General features: G+C 44.2%; 1 protein-coding gene across 3 annotated transcripts in view; it reads right to left on the minus strand.

Annotated features, from left to right (window-relative positions):
- The window catches only part of ptbp3 (polypyrimidine tract binding protein 3), a 60621-nt gene continuing 38646 nt past the window's right edge, over positions 1-21975 (minus strand). For all 3 annotated transcript variants that reach the window (XM_053644736.1, XM_053644737.1, XM_053644738.1), the window contains 9 exons: positions 21220-21330; positions 15994-16168; positions 13654-13728; positions 12007-12146; positions 10387-10420; positions 8996-9088; positions 8651-8867; positions 8389-8466; positions 1-6649 (listed from right to left, as the gene is read on the minus strand). In XM_053644736.1, coding sequence (XP_053500711.1) covers positions 6517-6649; positions 8389-8466; positions 8651-8867; positions 8996-9088; positions 10387-10420; positions 12007-12146; positions 13654-13728; positions 15994-16168; positions 21220-21330 — 1056 coding nt within the window. In that variant the 3' untranslated portion in view covers positions 1-6516. The remainder of the gene's footprint in view (positions 6650-8388; positions 8467-8650; positions 8868-8995; positions 9089-10386; positions 10421-12006; positions 12147-13653; positions 13729-15993; positions 16169-21219; positions 21331-21975) is intronic.

The raw sequence follows: 21975 nt of genomic DNA on the forward strand, positions 1-21975 counted from the left end.
CATTTTATTACATCAAACTCATAAACTGAATCCGCTCGTCTCTCCATGGTTTAACTCACAAACGTCACATAGACGACTTTTACAAATAAAAAGCTGGTCCTTCTGCGGTATCAAAATACAGAAGACAAAAAAAACAAAACAAAAAAACTGTTGAATTTTCATAAATATAAAAACCAGTTCGTATCAACTGATGCGTTTTATCTTGTTCCCAGAAACCTTAGAATTTTTGTGGATTTTTTTCTTTTTTTTTGGCCAGGTTTAAACAAAACAAACCAAACAAAAACGGGAGCACATATTTACAAGCACTTGTTTGTTTTGGTAGTGGAACATTCATATTAATGTTAATATTAATAGGAGTTATAAACCGGGGCGTTTCAAGGCGAGGGAGGATCGTGAGGGAGGATCGTGAGGTCGGATGCAGGCACTTTCTGTATGTGCGTCGTGCCTGAGTCGAGTGGAGTTTTTTACGTCCCTCCCTGCAATGCAAAATAACTTACAGTTTCAGTAAGGAAAACTTCTAGCCCAGATTGTTTAAAGAGAAACGAAAAAAAGTCCAGATGGCTAAAACTTTAAGCTTGGAAACAGCTTAAAACCGTCCTCGAGTGCAACAGAAGTCACTTTTTGCATGTGAATAAACTTGCGTGCGTTTTCCCCTCAATTCCACACCCGTGATCCATCCAACAAACAGTTCTCATTATTTATTCGTTCATTAATATTCATCACTAACGAGATCCCGTCTACGGCACGTCATGTTGATTCGGAAATATTCCACCCACAAAAACGGCTGAGGTTTTGGAGTAAGAGCACAAAAATATCCGTCGCACCCGTAATCGAATTATTTAGAAAAATGTCATTTTCTTGTTTATGGCGTTTCAGAACTTAACGTCTAAATGAGTCCAATTAGAGTCAAATTCCTTTGGTAATAATAAAGCTTTCATAATTAAATTTGTGTAAAGATGAGATGAAAATCGTTTATGGTTCTTTTTGTTCTAATGTAAATCTCAGCTGTATTGAACGAGGCCTTAATGATGATGATGATGATAATAATAATAATAATAATAATAATAATAATAATAAAAGGTCGATTTCATGAAATGACGTAAGAAACATTCAGCATCGGTGCAGGAACTCGTTAATGACGGGGATTATTTGAGATTATGATATTCTGATGTGTTATATGGCTTCACCTTCTGTTTGAGGGGAAATAGATTCTTTAAAAAAAAAACAAAATAAAAAAGACACTTAAGTGGAATTGCAAGAACAATGCAAAAAGAAAACAAAAAGCACACACACACACACACACACACACACACACACACGTTAGTTCTGATTTCTGATGTACATCCAGGAAGAAAGTTACAAATAAGCTCAAGAGATGGATGAAAGGCACGTAAACTTTGGTCCTGCGTTATTTGTGTGTTTAATTTCAATATAAATCCGATAAAAAACAAAAACGAACGCAAGGCGGATTTGAAGAGGAACGTGTCTGACGTCGCGGCGGGACGATGTTGCCTGAGTCGAAAGACAGGACTGAAAATGAGCTGTGAGAAAACATTCAAATTAAAATGAAAAAGACGCGAATGTGTGATGGAGAGAAAATCATCAGAATCAGAGCGAACTGCTTTTTAGTGCCATGTTAAAAATCTGGCTTTTTCTCCTGTTTGTAAATGAAAAGCTTTTACAGATACAGCGTCACGCCTCTCACACCACCACCGACCGAGCTTTTTCCTTCTCATTCACTCTCTCTCACACACACACACACACACACACACACACACACACACATCCACCTTTATCCAGTTTCACATCCTTACAAATAAGAGGGAAAAAATATATAAAGAAGAAAAAAAAAATCACTACAGAGCACAAAACAGGCCACACCCCCTAAAATCAATCTGATTATAAGATACAGTAAATAAGAAGTCCAACACACACACACACACACACACACACACACACACACACACAGTTGAAATCTCAGATCATTCTGCTCAGAAACATCAGAAATTCGCCGCTCGATGCTTTGGGATTCTCCAGACACAGATGAACTCATCTCAGATGAATTAGTTTGTTTTTTTTACACAGGAAATGACACGCACTGTCGCGCACCGTCATCTACAGGATCCGAAACCTCAACGTCACTGCCCTTAACGCACGATCACAGAAAATGTAATATAATCCGGTCACATCATGTTTTTATGTAATCAAGACCACGTATTAGGCCAATATACAGTTGAATGCAAAAGTTTGCGCACCCTTATGATCGTAATGTAGCCTACAGCAAATTTATTTACGAGTGGAGCAAAAGCACGCCGTGAGGATTTAATCACGTATTTATATCAAGTTACACCTCAGAGGTAACTACAGATTTTCAGAAGTCAGGCAAGAGTTACGCACTCAGGGGCGGAGCTTATCTAAAACAGGGGCGTGTCTCAGTTACACTCGATTCTGAGCGCAAGTCCAGCGCCACCGTCTGACTGTTTGATGAAACCACAATACGTTTTGGCTGTAACACTCCAACACACCATTTAAAGCAGATATTAGATTCATAAATATGACACAACGAATTAGTCAGTCACTTTAAAGTCCACAAAAAAGTCCACACAGAGAACCTCAGAGGAGAGGCGTCTTGGTCAGAGATGTGGATTATCTATGGATAAAATGCTGAGCAATGGATGAGCGCTTGGTCAGATTATCCTTCACACCGTAAACACGTTTTCTTTACAGGACAGAGTGCATCAAATCTGACCTTATTATTAAATCAAGATCAAAATCGCCTACATCCTGTGCCCATGTTATGATTCCATCATTAATATCTTCTAGCTTCATTAATGGTTTTCAGGTTTGGTGAAGCGTTTGTGTCCAGATGATATGTAAAAATCTCAGCCCGTGACGGTTTAACTCAAGAGCATCGTGAAAGCCTGCGGAGGCGTGAACTACACGCAGGTGATTTGAATAACCTGAACGTGGAGCTCAGAAATTCCAGTTCGATCAGCTGAGGAACTCCAGTCTGAATACCGGGGACTTTCCCAGCGTGAATACTGACGGAACTAAATCAGACTCGAGGTCATATTCATTAGTGTTTCGGGCTTTACACACATTCCTTCACCATGAGGTCAGAAAGTGTAAGTTAAGAGTAAGATATTCATAGTGAAGCAGGGGAAATTCCTCTTTAGACAGTTGTGATGTTTTATGTTGTTTTGTGTGTTTCGTTTTTAACATTTTGGAAATTTTATAGATTTTTTTTCCTTATTTCCCCCCCATTTACCAAAAAAGGTAAGATCTGCAAACTTTTGCACTCAACTGTTAAATGTAAGAACACACTCTAGAATGCTGAACAGGTTCTTAATAAAATAGTGTGATTTTCAGGAACAAAAGGTTCAGAATCAAAGAGAAACGGATTAAACGTCCTCGCACGGGAACCGTCACGGATTCGTGATCTTCATTTCACAGCATTTCATCATGCAGAGACAACGAGGTGAGATTTTCATTAACACTCTCTCTCTCTCTCTCTCTCTCACACACACACACACACACACACACACACACACACACACACACACACACACTCACACGACGGAGGAGACCCACAGCATAACACCAAGCATTTTTACACCAAACCGCTCGTTCTCGTTTCTCCAGTGTGCCTTCAAAGCACCAAACATTAATTTATGATTCGAATAAAAAGACCACACAATACTGAGTCCCCACAAAAATACACATCTAAAAAAAAACTACAAGAAAACGAAAAATCAACAAAATCAACCCTCTCACCAATCGCACAAAATAGTACTTAAGATATCTTAGGTAATATTTCTAAAACCTATTTTGATTATAAACACATTATAAGGCACATAATAAGGAAATGAAGTAAATACACAGTAAATATGAAGGTTTTTTTTCTTTTCACCATGATGTCATTAATGATTATAGTGGTACAAAAACCCGGTGAGTGTTTTATTTTCCCCCCGTTGTTTTGTTTCTCTCCATAAAAAAGAACAAATTACCAAAAATAAGTAACTTTTTTTTTTTTTTCTCCAAAAAATCTTGACAATCGTTAAAGATAAATAGACCTGAATAGTTTTGCTTTATGTAAGACTGTAAACTTCAAAGAAAAATTGGATTTCTTTTGAGAAGTGTCAGCGAAGGGTGGAATCGATCGCTTCAGGTAAAATTAAAACTAGCGAAAAGAAAGAAAGAAAGAAAAAGAAAAACAAAGACAAGACACTGTCCCTTGCCCTGCATTACATTTCACTTTCATTTGAATTTTTTTTTTTTTTTTTTGATAAATCACTCTTTTTATGGAACATGGCCTGAAAATAACCAGGGATTTGCTCAGGAAAAGGAGCAGTGCCACCTAGAGGCCCTCCATGGGAATTTTAAGGCTTGAGGAGGAGTCTGATCCTGTGTCCTGAGAACCAGCAGTCTGATCTTTATCTAATCTGATCCAATGTTCTGTGTAAATCAGGAGCAGACGCTGTGGATGAGGGTGTGGGTGAGAGAAATGGTCGCCAGGTCTGTGTGACGAAATCTGAAAATCTTACGCCACAAAATATTTGCTAACCATTACAGTGCTGATTTATTAAAGGACCTCCTCATACTTTTTATGCGTTTATAATTACATTTAACGTTTGTGAAATATTTACGTTATAGCAGCTATAAACAGTCGTTCCCTCACCCGGCCTCGCCATCTTTTTTCTCTTTCTCTTGAAGTAAAAACAAACAAACAAAAACATCGGAAACCTCACAGCGTGACCTCTAACTGTTACGCTGACGCTGGAGACTCCTTCCATAACGGTTACATAAACAGAAAGTCTCCTTACAGAAAACTACTGCATTTATTTTCACTGCCGTTTAATCCATGTGGCGTCCGCTGTACAAGTCCCTGTGAATTAACCGTTACTATAGAAACAATAATCAACACCTTCTGACCAATCAGCTTGAAGAATTCAACAGCGCATTGGTATAAATAGTTTAAACATCACAGACCTGGCAACCCTACAGGCTGATGGCTCTCCAGGAACAGTATGACGCTCTTCGTTTATTTATAAAAATTTACAAACCAGAACTTTTCATAAACCCCTCCCCCCTCCCCCCGCCGACTGAAACCACGGCCTAATTTAATTCACTAACACATTTCACCACACAATGAACACGATATTAAAGCCGGAGCGTTTCAGTAGGAACGGCTTTTCTCCCTGTGCCACAGAGACGCTCTCTTTTTTCCTCTCACTTTTCTTTTTCTTATTTTGGTTTTGTACGTGTGGAGGTGGGACAGCAAGGAAGGAGAGGGAGAGAGAGAGAGAGAGAGAGAGAGAGAGAAAAGCTTCCATCGAATCAGATCGTTCTGATTTTGAGTATGAAACCTGGAAAGAAAACAAATTAAATAAAACAATAATAAAAGGTCAAAGGAAAAGCATTTGATTACAAGAGGGACACCGAATGGAGAGGGAATTAATCAGCAACCAGAATGCATCATTCCTGGTGGGGGGGGGGGGGGGCTACATGATTCACATTCAAAATGACATTTAAATGACAGGAGGCGGGGCATCCTGACAGCCAGGCTCTATGATTGGAGTGTTCCAGCATAATTGACAGCTGGACGTGCTTTCCTGGAATGATCGTGCACGATTACGTCTATAAAAATGTCTCGGCCGAACGCGAGCGAGCGGCCAAGCGGTCCAGACCAGGTGACGCGGGTTTCACAACAGTCTCGTCCGTCTGACGTTTAAGTTAAAATCAAACTTAAAACGAAACCCATTTCACAGGAGAACAGAAAATCTTTCAGGATGTTCTCGCAGATCCCGAGCACGAATGACGAAATGTCAGAACTGTTCCCCGTCCATCACACGGACACTTTACTGCTACGTGAAAGATAGCTCTCGTTGGTGAGGGAACGTCGCTACAGGGTTTTTTTTACCCGGCGGCACCTTGTGATGACATCACGGACATTCAGAGAGGGCGTGGCCTATCCAATGAGGCTCTAGTTCTGAAGGCTGGATGGAGCACCTGGGTGAAACGTTAACAGTTAAATAGCACTACAGGCACATCAACATCCATTTTCACGTCCACACGTCCAGAAACGTCTCCAAACTTCTCCAACAAAGTCACAGAGATCGTTCTCTCTCGCGTTCTGAAGTTTCTGCTGCGGTTCTGCTCAAACCACCCAGCGATGGCTGTGAGAATAAACAGATCAAAACGAGAACTTCGTCGCTATGGAACTGAAGAAGTTCACACGTCTCCAGCTTAAAAAAAAATAAAATACACCAACCTTCAGTTTACCTCTAGCTGAAGGTCATATAGTAGTCTTTAACTCCGTATAACTTTAAAACCCCTAAAATCTCTAAAACTACCCAAAGTCTCTGTTGGTTTTTTTTTGTCTATTTTTCATTATTAAAGTTTTTTTTTTAAATCATGTCTTTAGTTACAGAAGTTCGTCAGTCAGGCTTCCTCGCTCAGATTTAAACCCGTGAACAGAACAGCGGCGGCGCTGAGGGAGCGTGAAGGGGAACGCTGCTAGATGGTGGATTTGGAGAAGGACACTCGGAGGTGGTGGTTCTCGCCCAGGTCGTAGTTATGGAGGTCGATCAGGGCCTGGATGGCCTCCTCCACCGAGCCGAGCTGGATCAACGCCATCTTTCGGTCCTTCCTGTTGGAGAAGAGACAGAGAGAGAGAGAAAACTGTTAGACCACAACGACAGAGAGAATCAAGTGAGAATGCACACAGAGCGCAGAGAGAACACCGTGAGTGGAGAGAGAACGCAGAGAGATCAAAGTGAGGGCAAAGAGAGACTGGAGGGAAAGCAGAGAGAGAATGCAGGGAGAGAGAATGGAGAGAGAGAGTGGAGAGGGAACAAGAAGAGTGCAGGGAGAACGGAGAGAGAACGGAGAGCACAGAGAGAACGAAGGGATAAGCACAGAGAGAGCACGGAGGGAGAACGGAGAGAGCACAGAGGGAGAACGGAGGGAGAACGGAGAGAGCACAGAGGGAGAACGGAGAGAGCACAGAGGGAGAACGGAGAGAGCACGGAGGGAGAACGGAGAGAGCACGGAGAGAGAACGGAGAGAGCACGGAGAGAGAACGGAGAGAGCACGGAGGGAGAACGGAGAGAGAACGGAGGGAGAACGGAGAGAGCACAGAGGGAGAACGGAGAGAGCACAGAGGGAGAACGGAGAGAGAACGGAGAGAGCACAGAGGGAGAACGGAGAGAGCACAGAGGGAGAACGGAGAGAGCACAGAGGGAGAACGGAGAGAGCACAGAGGGAGAACGGAGAGAGCACAGAGGGAGAACGGAGAGAGAACGGAGAGAGCACAGAGAGAGCACAGAGGGAGAACGGGGAGAGCACAGAGGGAGAACGGGGAGAGCACAGAGGGAGAACGGGGAGAGCACAGAGGGAGAACGGGGAGAACGGAGAGAGAACGGAGAGAGAACGGAGAGAGAACGGAGGGAGAACGGAGAGAGAACGGAGAGAGCACAGAGGGAGAACGGAGGGAGAACAGAGAGAGCACAGAGGGAGAACGGAGAGAGAACGGAGAGAGCACAGAGGGAGAACGGAGAGAGAACGGAGAGAGCACAGAGGGAGAACGGGGAGAACGGAGGGAGAACAGAGAGAGCACAGAGGGAGAACGGAGGGAGAACAGAGAGAGCACAGAGGGAGAACGGAGGGAGAACGGAGAGAGCACAGAGGGAGAACGGAGAGAGAACGGAGAGAGCACAGAGGGAGAACGGGGAGAACGGAGGGAGAACAGAGAGAGCACAGAGGGAGAACGGAGGGAGAACAGAGAGAGCACAGAGGGAGAACGGAGAGAGAACGGAGAGAGCACAGAGGGAGAACGGGGAGAACGGAGGGAGAACAGAGAGAGCACAGAGGGAGAACGGAGGGAGAACAGAGAGAGCACAGAGGGAGAACGGAGAGAGAACGGAGAGAGCACAGAGGGAGAACGGAGGGAGCACAGAGGGAGAACGGAGGGAGAACGGAGAGAGCACGGAGGGAGAACGGAGAGAGAACGGAGGGAGAACGGAGAGAGAACGGGGAGAACGGAGAGAGAACGGGGAGAACGGAGGGAGAACGGAGGGAGAACGGAGAGAACGAAGGGATAAGCACAGAGAGCACAGAGGGAGAACGGAGAGAGAATGGAAAGAACGAAGGGATAAGCACAGAGAGAGCACAGAGGGAGAACGGAGGGAGAACAGAGGGAGAACAGAGGGAGAACAGAGGGAGAACAGAGGGAGAACAGAGGGAGAACAGAGGGAGAACGGAGGGAGAACGGAGGGAGAACGGAGGGAGAACACACCAAACCTACAGAATCAGAACGATCGTCCGAGAGGGATTTACACATTTAAACTTCACTCTGTAGCATTCGGACGAGCGATGAAGAAAACTTACTGGAAAAATTTGAAAGCTTTAACGGTGTATCCTGAACCAGAGAACAGGTCCTTCAGCATGTCGTCCGCAATAGACGGTCTGGAAAAATAAAAAGAGAAACATGTTTAGGGAATTATTCACAGCTGAATGTTTTAAACACAGTGTACATTCTGTTTTTTTCTTCTTCTTAAATTACTGTTTATTATAGAATGTGTGATATGAGAGTGTGGGTCTGTGTGTGTGTGTGTGTGTGTGTGTGTGTGTGTGTGTGCGCGCCACTAACGGGATGTTGGAGAGGTGCAGCGTAGCTGATGGAGGGAAGATGTTCTGGAAGTTTTTGGAGCCGGGTTTTTTGAAGCGATGCAGAGGGCTGCCGCTGAAGTCTTTGGTCAGGCCCTGATCCTCCTGACCCTCGCGGGGAAGCTGCACCGTCTGGTGTTTAGAGATGGTGACGCGCATCACCCTGCCATACAGACGCTGACCGTTCAGGTGACTCATCGCTGATCCAAAACACAGAGTCAAACAATCAAAAACCGAGCAGAGAATCAAAAATCTTTATTCTTCTACAGTATTAACAATATTAATCATCACGCCGACTCCATCATCAACCTGTACATCAAACACACACCGAGCTGGGCCTGCGTCGCATCCGCCATCTGCACCAACGCATTCTCCTTCTTATTGAACAGAATCTTAACTCTGTGAACATCTCCATACACTCCTGCACACACAAGAGACAAGAGTTTATATTCACATACATTCCCACACACACGCACCCACACACACACACACACACACACACACACACACACATTATAGACACACTATAGAAAAGCCACACCTGCAGGACGCATCAAACCGAGAGAGAAAACTCAGGTGTTGAACTGGATGGTGCTCGATCTCCTTTCATATACGTACACGTCAATAGAGCTGAGCTTCATTACAATAATGACACTGTCCTGGACATTACATTACAGCACTACATTAAGATGATGATGATGATGATGATGATGATGAAGGAATACAGTTTCACACTGAGTTACAGAGGAATGAAACAGAAAATATTTGAATACAAGGTTGAGTAAACTGACCTGTACAATTAAAAACAGACCCACTGCTCCTAACGAGAACGCTTTCCTATTAGATTCACTTTAATAATACGGTTTCGGATGAATTGCAATAAATAAATAAATAAATAAATAAATAAAAATAAAGCTTTTTCAGTACTGCGAGCTAGCGGTGTTTCGCCGCCTCACGCCTCGGTTACGTTTACTTCATTAATAGTGTCTGTAACCTCATCATTCGAATCACACTTCCATGATTTTATAATGTTTAGACTGCATGTAATTAACACTAAACTGTTGTCACTCACTAAATCCTAATTTATCACCTTTGGGGGACGGGGGACGGGGGGGGACGGGACGGGACGGGACATCCCACTAGCCTGAGGTAGATGAGATTTAGCAGAAAAAAGCTGCATTATTATTTTATTGTGATAACATTTTACTTCTTTATACCTCAGGGCTTTTTTTTTTTTTTTACCTCACTCTGTATAATTAACAATAATTTAAAAAAAAAGAAAAATAATCAAATTTCAAAAAAAGAGTTAATTACTATTTTCATATTATTTTGTAATTTTTGTTTGATGGGAATAGAGACACTCATGAGAGCGCGTGTACACACACACACACACACCGTCTCCACTGCTTTACTGCACTCGCTAACCATGAGGAACATTTTCGGGCAAATCATTCAGACGATCTGGCTAACTCATCCGGTGACATTTATTAAAGTGTGAGGACAATAAACGTACGTGTGTGTGTGTGTGTGTGTGTGTGTGTACGTGCATGCGTGTGCGTATGTGTTTAAATATAACGGCCGGTGCCATTCTGTATCTGTGAACAATCTTGCGGCAGCGTCGGTGAGGAAATGGCGTCTCCATCTCGTCGGCCAGCGCCGCCTTCATAAAAACAACCTTCAAACAAATCTGATGGAGGCGAGTAATAAAAGGGTTCTTACCGAATAAGATGAACAGTCCGTGTGGTGATATACTCTACAGAAAGAGACAGAATTACAGTTAGAGGAGGTTAAGCAGCACCATGCAGACGGTGTAAAATTAAACTTCTATAAACCTAAAGATCTATATTTCATTAAGCTTTAAAAATGCGTGTTCGTGCAGCTGCGATCCCCTGCAGTCTCCTACAGGTGCGATACGCACTGCAGGAGATATCTCGCTATATATTTAGACTTTCTGGAATAAACGTAACGCTGAAGTTCAGCTTCAGTTCAGCGACAGCTCGTATAACACAAGTACGGAATAAAACACTGTGGGATGTAATGTTACTGAGCACCGTTACCACCCTAACACTGATTATTTTCCTAGAACAGCACTTCCCCAAGCGTTTCATTCCTCAAACGCCACAGCTATTCGAACATAATTACAATTTTTATTTATGAAAGAATGACAAATCATGCTTTTTATCCATTTATAGTTATATTTAATGTCTGCAAAACAAGTTCGTTCCTGTTCGCACTTACGTTAAAGCAGCTATAAACATCTGTTTCCTCACCAGCCCTCTCTCTGTTCTCTCTCTGTTCTCTCCCTCTCTGTTCTCTCCCTCTCTGTTCTCTCCCTCTCTGTTCTCTCTCTCTCGCAATGTTCTCCCTCTCTGTTCTCTCCCTCTCTGTTCTCTCCCTCTCTGTTCTCTCCCTCTCTGTTCTCTCTCTCTCGCAATGTTCTCCCTCTCTATTCTCTCTCCCTCTCTATTCTCTCTCCCTCTCTCTCTGTTCTCTCCCCCTTTCTCTATTCTCTCCCCCTCTCTATTCTCTCTCCCCCTCTCTCTGTTCTCTCCCCCTCTCTATTCTCTCTCCCCCTCTCTATTCTCTCTCCCCCTCTCTATTCTCTCTCCCCCTCTCTCTGTTCTCTCCCCCTCTCTCTATTCTCTCCCCCTCTCTATTCTCTCTCCCCCTCTCTCTGTTCTCTCCCCCTCTCTGTTCTCTCCCCCTCTCTGTTCTCTCCCCCTCTCTCTATTCTCTCTCCCCCTCTCTATTCTCTCTCCCCCTCTCTATTCTCTCTCCCCCTCTCTCTGTTCTCTCCCCCTCTCTCTCAGTTCTCTCCCCCTCTCTCTCAGTTCTCTCCCCCTCTCTCTCAGTTCTCTCCCCCCCTCTCTGTTCTCTCCCCCTCTCTCTGTTCTCTCTCTCCCTCTCTCTATTCTCTCCCCCCCTCTCTCTATTCTCTCCCTCTCTCTGTTCTCTCCCTCTTGAAGTGAATAAGTTATTTACCTCTTCCATAAATGTTAAACAAATGTCTCCTTACCCTGGAGAAATCTTATATAATGAGCGTATTTATATAAACCTGCGATTTGCTGTCAGAGCTGCTGCTATAGGAAATTAAATCAACACCTCCTGACCAATCACATTCCAGAACTCAACAGAGCTGTGTGTGAAATGACTTAAATCTTAAAGACGCTTTTCATGGACAAGGTGAAGATGTTTAAAATGATTTTCTGGATGCAGGAAGGAGCTGAGAGAGAAAATCTGTAGCAATGAAAGGATTTTAATAAGAGACGGAGACAGTGGGCGGTTGGTGCGAGGTGTAAAGGGAGAACGTAGGGTCAGATTGGGGGCGGAGTCACTCACGTCAGGGTTGAGGTTGGAGACGAGGAGAACGGAATGGAGGGCGGTGGGGGGCATGCCGTGGATGGCCATCCGCCCGGCTACAGCTGATGCGGGGATGGTGAGGGGTCCGAGAGCACCGGGCATCGCCTGCATGGAGAGACCTGAGAGACGGACACGCCCATCACAATGACCACATGACGCAGAGGTAGAGACAGGAAAGGAGAACGTGTCCGAAAAAACAATCCCAAATCTTCAGTTTGGGTCTAACAGGAAGCTCTGATGCTTCTTCTAGACAATCATACGCGTCCTGGCTCGGGTTATACAGTGAAAATCTGAGGAAATTATTAATAAACCATGAGGAAGAGGAGGAGGAGGAAAAACAGGAAGAGGAGGAAGTCTCCACATTATTTTCTAAATAATGATGCAAATAGAGTATATTAAATAAAGTACCACCATATATTTATTACTGTTTTAGAGGACATTATTCACAAAAACAAAGACTGTATAAATGATTACGTACCTGGATATCATAAAGCCGTACACTAATGCATGCAGCTACAACCAGACCCGTACGCCGAGCATTACAAGATATGGTGTTATGCTGTGTAATGCATTTTATTTACTGGACATATCAAGGCTGAGTAAATTTCTTAAGCTAAGAGTTCCTTCTTGAAGAAAAAAAAAAGAACAAAAAGAAGCAAACTTTAATAAAGAATCAGAGGAACTACTGAACTGACGATCTGTGAAAATAATTCTTCTTGTTTACGGAGCCACACAAGCACCTGACAAACATCACGCAAAACATCAACCATTTATTCTCTGAACGAATCACCCGGTGAATCATTTACGATACAAGATGCCATTATGGAGCCATTTAAGAAATGAGATGTGATGTGTGTGAAATACAGCTCTGGACCACGGAAACAAAGACATAAAGTTCTACACCGAGCTGTTCAGGATCATTGCTTTATTCCTAATCAATAACCAATTCTATACAGCAAACCATTCACGCTCGTGTCGGGGAACGCTGATTTAGAGTCTGGAGCAATCGTTACACACAACCGCAGAATTAATCTGAAGACGTGTTCACGCCAGTCGCTCTGAGCATCAGCTCTGTACGTACAATACCCATTCATTTAGTCCGAGCAGAGGCGTGAGATCTGAGACATAAACTTTATTACATGAATCAGGGTGGAGTTATTGTGAGAAAACAGAACAGGAGAGGGAGAGGGAGAGAGAGAGAGAGTGAGAGACAGTGAGAGAGAGATAGCGAGAGAGAGAGAGAGAGAGATAGTGAGAGAGAGCGAGATAGTGAGAGAGAGCGATCGTGAGAGAGAGAGAGAGCAAGAGTGAGAGATAGTGAGAGAGAGAGAGCGAGAGAGAGAGGGAGAGAGCGATCGTGAGAGAGAGAGAGCAAGAGTGAGAGAGATAGTGAGAGAGAGAGAGCGAGAGCGAGAGAGAGCGAGAGCGAGAGAGAGCGAGAGATAGTGAGAGCGAGAGTGAGAGAGATAGTGAGAGAGAGAGAGAGAGCGAGAGATAGTGAGAGCGAGAGTGAGAGAGATAGTGAGAGAGAGAGAGCGAGAGATAGTGAGAGAGATAGTGAGAGAGATAGTGAGAGCGAGAGTGAGAGAGAGAGAGAGAGAGAGAGTGAGTGAGTGTGTGTTTTACCTGCAGCCTGAGGGAAACCAACAGGAGCGAAACCAGCCGCTCCAGCATAGGGTGAGGAGATGATCCCAGGAGCCCCTATACAACACACACACACACACACACACACACACCATTTTCGTTACACCAAGTCAAACTGAAAATGTAATATAATTAAACGCTTTCAAATTTAATCTCATGTCCTCATTAAAAACAAAACAGAAAATGGTTCCCGTTTCCCCCCCCGCCCCCCGCCCCCCAACTTAAATAAAATGTTTAGTGCAAAAGTTTGTGTCCCCTTACCACAAAAAGAAAGTGACAATCCGTAAGAAGACGGTGTGTTATATCGGTTTAAAATCAGTGGATTTATGATCATCACTGCTACCAGACTGAATTACAGTAGGACGAACGAACAGAGACTGACTTCTGTGAAATCCATTCACAATAAACAATGCAAATTTTATTATTTTTTTATTTTTATTATTATTATTATTTTTTAAAGGTTTTCACGTGACTCACCTTTGTATACATTTTATATGAGATCTGTTCTGTTCCCTCTCAGGTGTAACACTCATCTTTTGCTCGTTTAGTGGATCAATAAATCACTGCTCTGGATGTGACGTGAAGTAAATCGTTCATTACAGATTAGAACTCGGGGTAAATGTAAAATAAGAATGAATTATAGAGATAAATGCAGGATAAAGAACGTGATCGCGTTCCCTTCGCTCAGATATTCCCCGACGGAATTAAAGTTCAACACAACGGGGTATTTTTGCGTGGAGGTTTGAGGATGAAATGTTTACTGAGACGCTGCACCGGGCTGGAAAACAGCAGCTCACTAATAAACATCACAATCTCAACAGGTTTTACTGCAACGCCACGTCACAGCGCTCAGCAACAGCCCCAAGTACACACAGCGCCCATTAATCAGGCCAGATTTATACACTGGACACACACACACACACACGCACACACACGCACACACACGCACACACAGCTTATCAGCAGCTACAGCGCCTGTTCCCTTCAGACAGCACCCATGATTTACAGGGTCTCGGACAAGACGGGTGGATGAGCTGAAGGATCTACCACCTCCACCATAAAACACACACACACACACACACACACACACACTCTCACACACACTCACACACACACAATCTATTCTCATACTGTTTTCCAGCCCACTCAGACCCTCATTTAGTGTGTGAAGGCCAGAGATAAGGCCTTGTCTCTGCTCATTCAAAGTGTGTGTGTGTGTGTGTGTGTGCGCGTGTGTAAGACGAGACCCACACACACACACACACACACACACACACACACACACACACACACACACACACACAGACATACAGATTCGTCAGTTTCAGAAGGCAGTGGGTGAGAAAGAACATTTCCATCATCGCTGCCAGATGGAGAAGGAATCAGAGCAGCAGAGTAAAACTCTAAGACACACACTGCTGCTAGAACTGTTCCCGAGTGAGAACCTGATCATCCCTGACGATCATCTAGAACCGTGACGTCTTCACACTCGTTTAAAATGTAACCAGTATCCGAACGTCATTAGGAAGCGTTTCAGGAGAATATTTCATGAAGTCGATATGAGTGCACAATCCTCAGCACACGCTCTAACGTGCCTCATTACCTGTAAATTACTGGGACGCTCATGTGTGAACAGAAGCCGAGGTGTGGGAAGAGGAGGACAGCTACTGTTCGTGATTATTTATCCTACAACACGCCCAGCTGGGGTTTTATTTATAAACTGCCGAGTTAAATCATCAACACGGTGAAGAGACACCAGGAGGAAAACAAGCTTAAAAATGAAGAAGAAGAAGAAGAAGAAGAAGGAGGAGGAGGAGGAGGAGGAGGAGCAGCAGCAGGAGGAGGAGAAGAAGAAGAAGAAGTAGAAGGAGGAGAAGAAGAAGGAGGAGAAGGAGAAGAAGGAGAAGAACAGCAGCAGAAGAAGCAGTAAGAAAGAAAGAAAGAAAAAGATGAAGAAAGAGGAGGAGCAGCAACAGGAGAAGAAGATGAAGAGCAGCAATAGAAGAAGAAAGAGGGGAAGCAGGAGGAGCAGCAGCAGTAGAAGAAGTAAAAGAAGGAGGAGGAGAAGAACATGGAGAAGATGATGAACAGGAGTAGAAGCAGGAAAAGAACAAGAAGAAAAGGAGGTATAGAAGGAGAAGAAGAGGAGAAAGAGAAGAAGGTGAAGAAGAAAAGGAGAAGTGTATAGTTATATTATTTAAATATAGTTTTATTCAACTGCAAAAGGAGAATGGTGTGTGTGTGTGCGTGCGCGTGTGTGTGTGTGTGTGTGTGTGTGTGTGCGCGTGTGTGTGCGCGTGTGTGTGTGCGTGTGTGCGTTACCGAACGCTGCAGTCATGGTGGGCTCCAGCGTGGGCTGTCCGTCTCCTGAAGGCAGGTCGAGTCGTGTGAAGTCTCGGCTCTTGTCGTTGTTGTACTTGACGTTGAGGCTGGTGAGTTTGGAGAACTCGATACGCAGCGTGCAGCAGGCGTTATAAATGTTCTGTCCATCTAAAGTCTGACACACAACACACACAACCCAAATCCATCAGACGCTCTCTCACACACACTCACACACACTCTCTTTCTCTCTGTACGGTTTACAAAACAAAAGACAATATCTGGCCCCATCGTGTCTGAAATCTCTCCCGTCTGTAAAAGTGACGTATAAACACCTCACAGTCGCTGTATAATATAAAAACATCACAATACAAAACATTTACATTCTTTATAAAGAACTCGTGTAAGAAATAGGCCGTGTTTAATTCTAAATAAATAAATAAATAAATAAATAAATAAATAAATAAATAAATGTTACCTATGCATGATCAGTTATCGTTTAGAACAGACCTTTTCTGAGGTCAAAGGTCAAATGTTTCATGTTACAAACAAGATCAGGTCACGATGTTGAAATTTAACAGCTGAACTGAGACCTTAATACTGCAGACTTTCACTGGAGGGAAACAAGTTTATATTCTTATCTGTAATGATATCAAACACCCCCATCCATCGCCCCCCTGTGTGTGTGTGTGTGTGTGTGTGTGTGTGTGTGTGTGTGTGTGTGTGTGTGCGCGCAGGACATTAAGGTGTTAAACACCCCCTGGCGTTACTGATATTAAACTCTGAAGGCAGTGTTAATAAAACACAGGGACGTGACGGTGAGGATATTTACGTTCCTCTCCGGCCGTTAGAGCTGATGGCGTCAGCACCTTCTCACCGCTTCCTTCGACCTGCACGTGATCTTCTCCATCATTTACTGATAAAAATCTCCACCGCGCTTCCAGATCACCACGAACACCACTCTGTCTGATCCGTCAGAATCACCAACACTTTAATCTCACTTCATGATCTCATCACTCATCCTCACCATCATCTCCCTTCCATAACTGCTTCTGCTTCGGTCCTCCAACATCGCACCCTGAACATCTGCGTCACACAAACGCCTTCACCTCACAGACGTTTCTATTCACTCGTGTTCTAGACGGTGAGCTCAGCCGGGTTTAAGATTATCCCTCATCACATTCCATCAGATCATCATAAATCAACTCTGTTCTGAATGTGATCACGGACCGTATGATGGTGCGGGGCTCCGTGGCAGACCACGCCATCAAGTTCTACAGCTTTAAAAGTTTTAGTGCAGAATTTTTAATATATATATAAAAAAGAGTTTTGTCTAGAATTTTAGTCGAGTTTTAAAAATTTTAGTCTAGAATATTTACAGATTTAGTCTAGCGTTAGAATATGTAAATTAGTATGGGATAGCTTTTTTTTTTTTTTTTAAACGTTTAGGCATTGTGGGTAAAATGATGGACAGCTTTTTACAGGAATAAGAGTTAATATTAATGCCTTCATACAGCTGAGGAGGAGCTGAGAAATGTTCCCCGGTTAGTTTGTGTTTAACGCGAGACCGAATATTCTCCACAGGGTTCGATTCTGGACTCCAGGCCAAAACCTGATCCTGATGGACTCGTTCTCAAGCCACTTTGTGGTGGTGTTTGCGTCGTCTTATTGAAAAATAACATCTGCTCGTTCATCTTTCGAGTAAACACCTTTACGTTTTAGGAAGCAAGACGTTCTGCGACATTCCCCTGAACTCCGAGGCATTAACTGCCGTTTCGGAGTGCAGCAGCAGCAGCAGGATCTGAGCAGGCTTCCTTACACCATGACAGATCTTCCTCCACACTTGACTGTGGAAGAGATGCATTGACTAATCTATTTCTCACCAGATTTGGGTAATCGTGATTCATCACGGCACACGACTCCGCTGAACCGCTCCCAATCGAACCTGCCATATTCTGCCAAAAACTCTTCATTCTGTCTGATGTTTTTTTCTGAGACAGAAACGGCTTTTGAGCGCATCTTCTGGACACAAAACCTGCATTACATAACCTTCTGCTTGTTGTGTTTCTCCAAACTGCCTTGATTTCTCCTGACAGTTTTTTGACAGAATTTTCCCCCCCGTCTTTGAGAAGCTGTAAATTTCAGCAGGTGGTCGTCTCAGCACGATGAGGCTTGGGGCATTCCAGATCATTTCTTTCCGCCAACGTAACCTGGTGTTTCAGAGCGTTGACCTATTCCCTTAAGAGCTGATGGAGGAACAGGGATTTCTTCTGCCTTTAGGCCGATGTAAATTTCAGAACAGTACAGCTGACCTGACGAAGACCAGCCACGCGTTTCTGACAGCAGCCCCTGCATGAGCCTTTGCTTTTTTTGGAGCAGATTTCCTCGCTCCTTTACCGTGAGACTCACGACACTGCATCCTGTAGCTCTCTCCATGCTGTAGCTCTCTCCATGCTATAGAGATCTCCATGCTGTAGCGCTCTCCATGCTGTAGCGCTCTCCATGCTGTAGAGCTCTCCATGCTGTAGAGCTCTCCATGCTGTAGAGCTCTCCATGCTGTAGCGCTCTCCATGCTGTAGCGCTCTCCATGCTGTAGAGATCTCCATGCTGTAGAGATCTCCATGCTGTAGCGCTCTCCATGCTGTAGAGCTCTCCATGCTGTAGAGCTCTCCATGCTGTAGCGCTCTCCATGCTGTAGCGCTCTCCATGCTGTAGCGCTCTCCATGCTGTAGAGCTCTCCATGCTGTAGAGATCTCCATGCTGTAGAGATCTCCATGCTGTAGAGATCTCCATGCTGTAGCGCTCTCCATGCTGTAGCGCTCTCCATGCTGTAGCGCTCTCCATGCTGTAGAGATCTCCATGCTGTAGCGCTCTCCATGCTGTAGCGCTCTCCATGCTGTAGAGATCTCCATGCTGTAGCGCTCTCCATGCTGTAGCGCTCTCCATGCTGTAGCGCTCTCCATGCTGTAGAGCTCTCCATGCTGTAGAGATCTCCATGCTGTAGCGCTCTCCATGCTGTAGCGCTCTCCATGCTGTAGCGCTCTCCATGCTGTAGAGATCTCCATGCTGTAGAGATCTCCATGCTGTAGCGCTCTCCATGCTGTAGCGCTCTCCATGCTGTAGAGATCTCCATGCTCCATCAATGATCTTGTTATCAGGCCCGTGAGGAGCTGCATCAGGTGGCAGATCACCGAATCATGACTAATCTTTTAGTCTTTACTGCAGCGAAAGTAAACGAGCAAACAGCAGCACAGGACGTCTCGGGACTGCACTCGATTAATTCTCGCTAATTTTCTGACCAGAGATCTGTTAAGACAATTTAAATCTTAATATTTTGCTATTTTGGGCGTGGCCCATTATTTTTTTTGCCCAGGAGTCCAGTGCTTCATCCTGGAGTATTCAGTATTCAGTAATTACAGTTTTAGTTTATTTACAGCTTTCATCTAAAATTTTAGTCCAGCATTTTTAGAGTTTAGGCTAAAAGTATAAAAACTTCAATCAGTAGAGCTGTAACTGATTCAGTTCATCACTAAATGCGAAAAGTGCACATTATTTATTTAAATAACCTTATTAATACACTGTCTATGGTTCAGTCACCCATCTGTGTATTTCAGTAACAGGGTTGTGTTATACGTTTATTATCTGTGTTATGTCTTCCCCTTGAGCGTGTGTGTGTGTGTGTGTGTGTGTGTGATTACACCTCTGCTATTCTTCTATTATAAAACTGTCAAAGTCAACAGACAAGACAAACATCGCTACGCACAATCATCAGGTGAAACTTCAGAATCGTGACGGACTCGATCACACCTACGTTCAGGCGAGCGATGATTCTAACTTTACAATAACCATGAGAAGATCTCAAACCGAGAGGATTTCAAAAACAGAAGAAGTTGTTGTTCACGCCTCCCTCCATCATAAATCGTGAAAGTGGGCGGAAGCTGGAGATGTTTCTCCTGCCTGTGGCCTCTCTCACGGGACCAACATGTCAGAAGGTCAGGTTTAGGTTAAAAGAGAAATAAAGAAATAGAATGACAGCACATCAGCGCTGTAAAATCTAAAAAACACACAATCCATCCGTGTAGCTGCGTGGAACAAGACGAGGAAGAACATAAACCTGTGATTTAAAGCTCAGCTACTGTAGAGAAAATGCATCAACACCTTCCGACCAATCACAATCCAGAATTCGTGTATAACCTGCTGTATATAGTACACACACACACAGACAGAGAGAGAGAGCGCGAGTGAGAGCGCGAATGAGAGCGTGTGTGTGTGAGAGAGAGAGAGCGAGAGTGTGTGTGTGTTAGTGAGAGAGCGAGAGAGTGTGTGTGTGTGTGAGTGAGAGCGCGAGTGTGTAGAGAGAGCAAATGAGAGAGTGTGTGTGTGTGAGAGAGAGTGTGAGAAAGTGTGTGTGAGAGAGAGAGAGAGAGAAAGAGAGAGAGAGAGAGAGAGAGAGAGTGTGTGTGTGTGAGTGTTAGTGAGAGAGAGTGTGAGTGTGTGTGTGAGTGTTAGTGAGAGAGAGAGAGAGAGAGAGAGAGAGTGTGTGTGTGTGAGAGAGTGTTAGTGGAGGGGGGGGGGTGGATGAGTGATGTGGAAAAACTCTTGCTTCTCTCTGATTTAGTTGCTGTAGCATTTTGTTTTTCTTCTCTTTACTTCCCGTCTCTCTCTGGTAATTTAGGAACAGGAGGATTTTGGAGTGCCGCCTCCTCCAGTAACACGAACAAACGTCTCCTTTGTGCAGCGAGGCGATGCGACATGGCAGCAGCACAATAGATAACACCCGCAGACCAGGGGAGTAATTACGTACACGCTGCCTTTTTTCCCTTTCTTCCTCTCGCAGCCTCAATGCCGTTCATTAGATATCCTCAGCACTGACAAATTAATCACCGGGGTGAGGGATTAGTGCAGGACGGGTCTCGTTCGGAGGAGGAGGAGGAGGAACGTACAGATGTTCACGGATTTTCAGGCCCGGGACGGATCACCCTACAAAGCTGAGCTGAAGCCACAGTGATGGATGAGGAGACTCGGGTTAGAGACGGGGTCAGGAGATACACCACAGAGGCCCGGAGTGAGGAATGACCACAGCAGATAAACCCACAAATAAAATCAACAGAAAAACACCCCAGATGTCCCTCTGTCATCCAGACGCACGCACAGCTCCTGCACGATCAGTCAATACGCAATACAGCCACAGGGAAATAAATAAGAAATAAAAACCCTTTCAGGACTGACCATTTTGGCGTGATGCGCGTTTATGGGATCTGCGTATTGTAGCAAAGCCTGGAACTGGTTATTCTTGGTGAACGTGATGATCTTCAGGACTGTTCCAAACTTCGAGAAGATCTACAGAAGAAAGCAAGACAAAAAAAAAACAGAGTTATTTATAAAATCACACACACAAAACCAAAACACCACAAACCTGATTTTTATTTATGTTCCACAGCAAGGAGAGCTGCTCTGGACTGATTCTAGGTCACAACAGCACACTGATGCTCTCCAACACACTTTACAACATTTACAATACTCAAAATCTCCATTTAAGCCAAACCAAATATGAAGAAGGTGTGGCTTCGCTGATGAAGCTGACGTGAGCTTGTGTAATGAGCCGCTCGGACACGTTTTCCCATCGTGAAAAAAAAAAAGAGGCCAGTCTTAAAAAAAAATCTCGCTTCTGAATGGAATTATTAAACACACAGTGAGAGAGAGAGAGAGAGAGAGAGAGAGTAGGGGGGGTTAGAGAGAGAGAGAGAGAGAGAGAGAGAGAGAGTGTAGGGGGGTTAGAGAGAGAGAGAGAGAGAGAGAGAGAGAGAGAGAGAGAGAGAGAGAGAGAGAGAGAGAGGAAAAACGTGTACACTGCATCATTCAACTTTGAAATATTAGTTGGATGCAGGTTTGAGCCTCAGGGTTCAACTGCTGATGTTCTTAAGATGTGAGGTGAGTAATAGAGAGTAATAGAGAGTAAAGAGAATAATAGAGAGTAGAGTAAGA

Source organism: Ictalurus furcatus, chromosome 16 (assembly GCF_023375685.1).
Source record: "Ictalurus furcatus strain D&B chromosome 16, Billie_1.0, whole genome shotgun sequence".
Taxonomy (NCBI): Eukaryota; Metazoa; Chordata; class Actinopteri; order Siluriformes; family Ictaluridae; genus Ictalurus; species Ictalurus furcatus.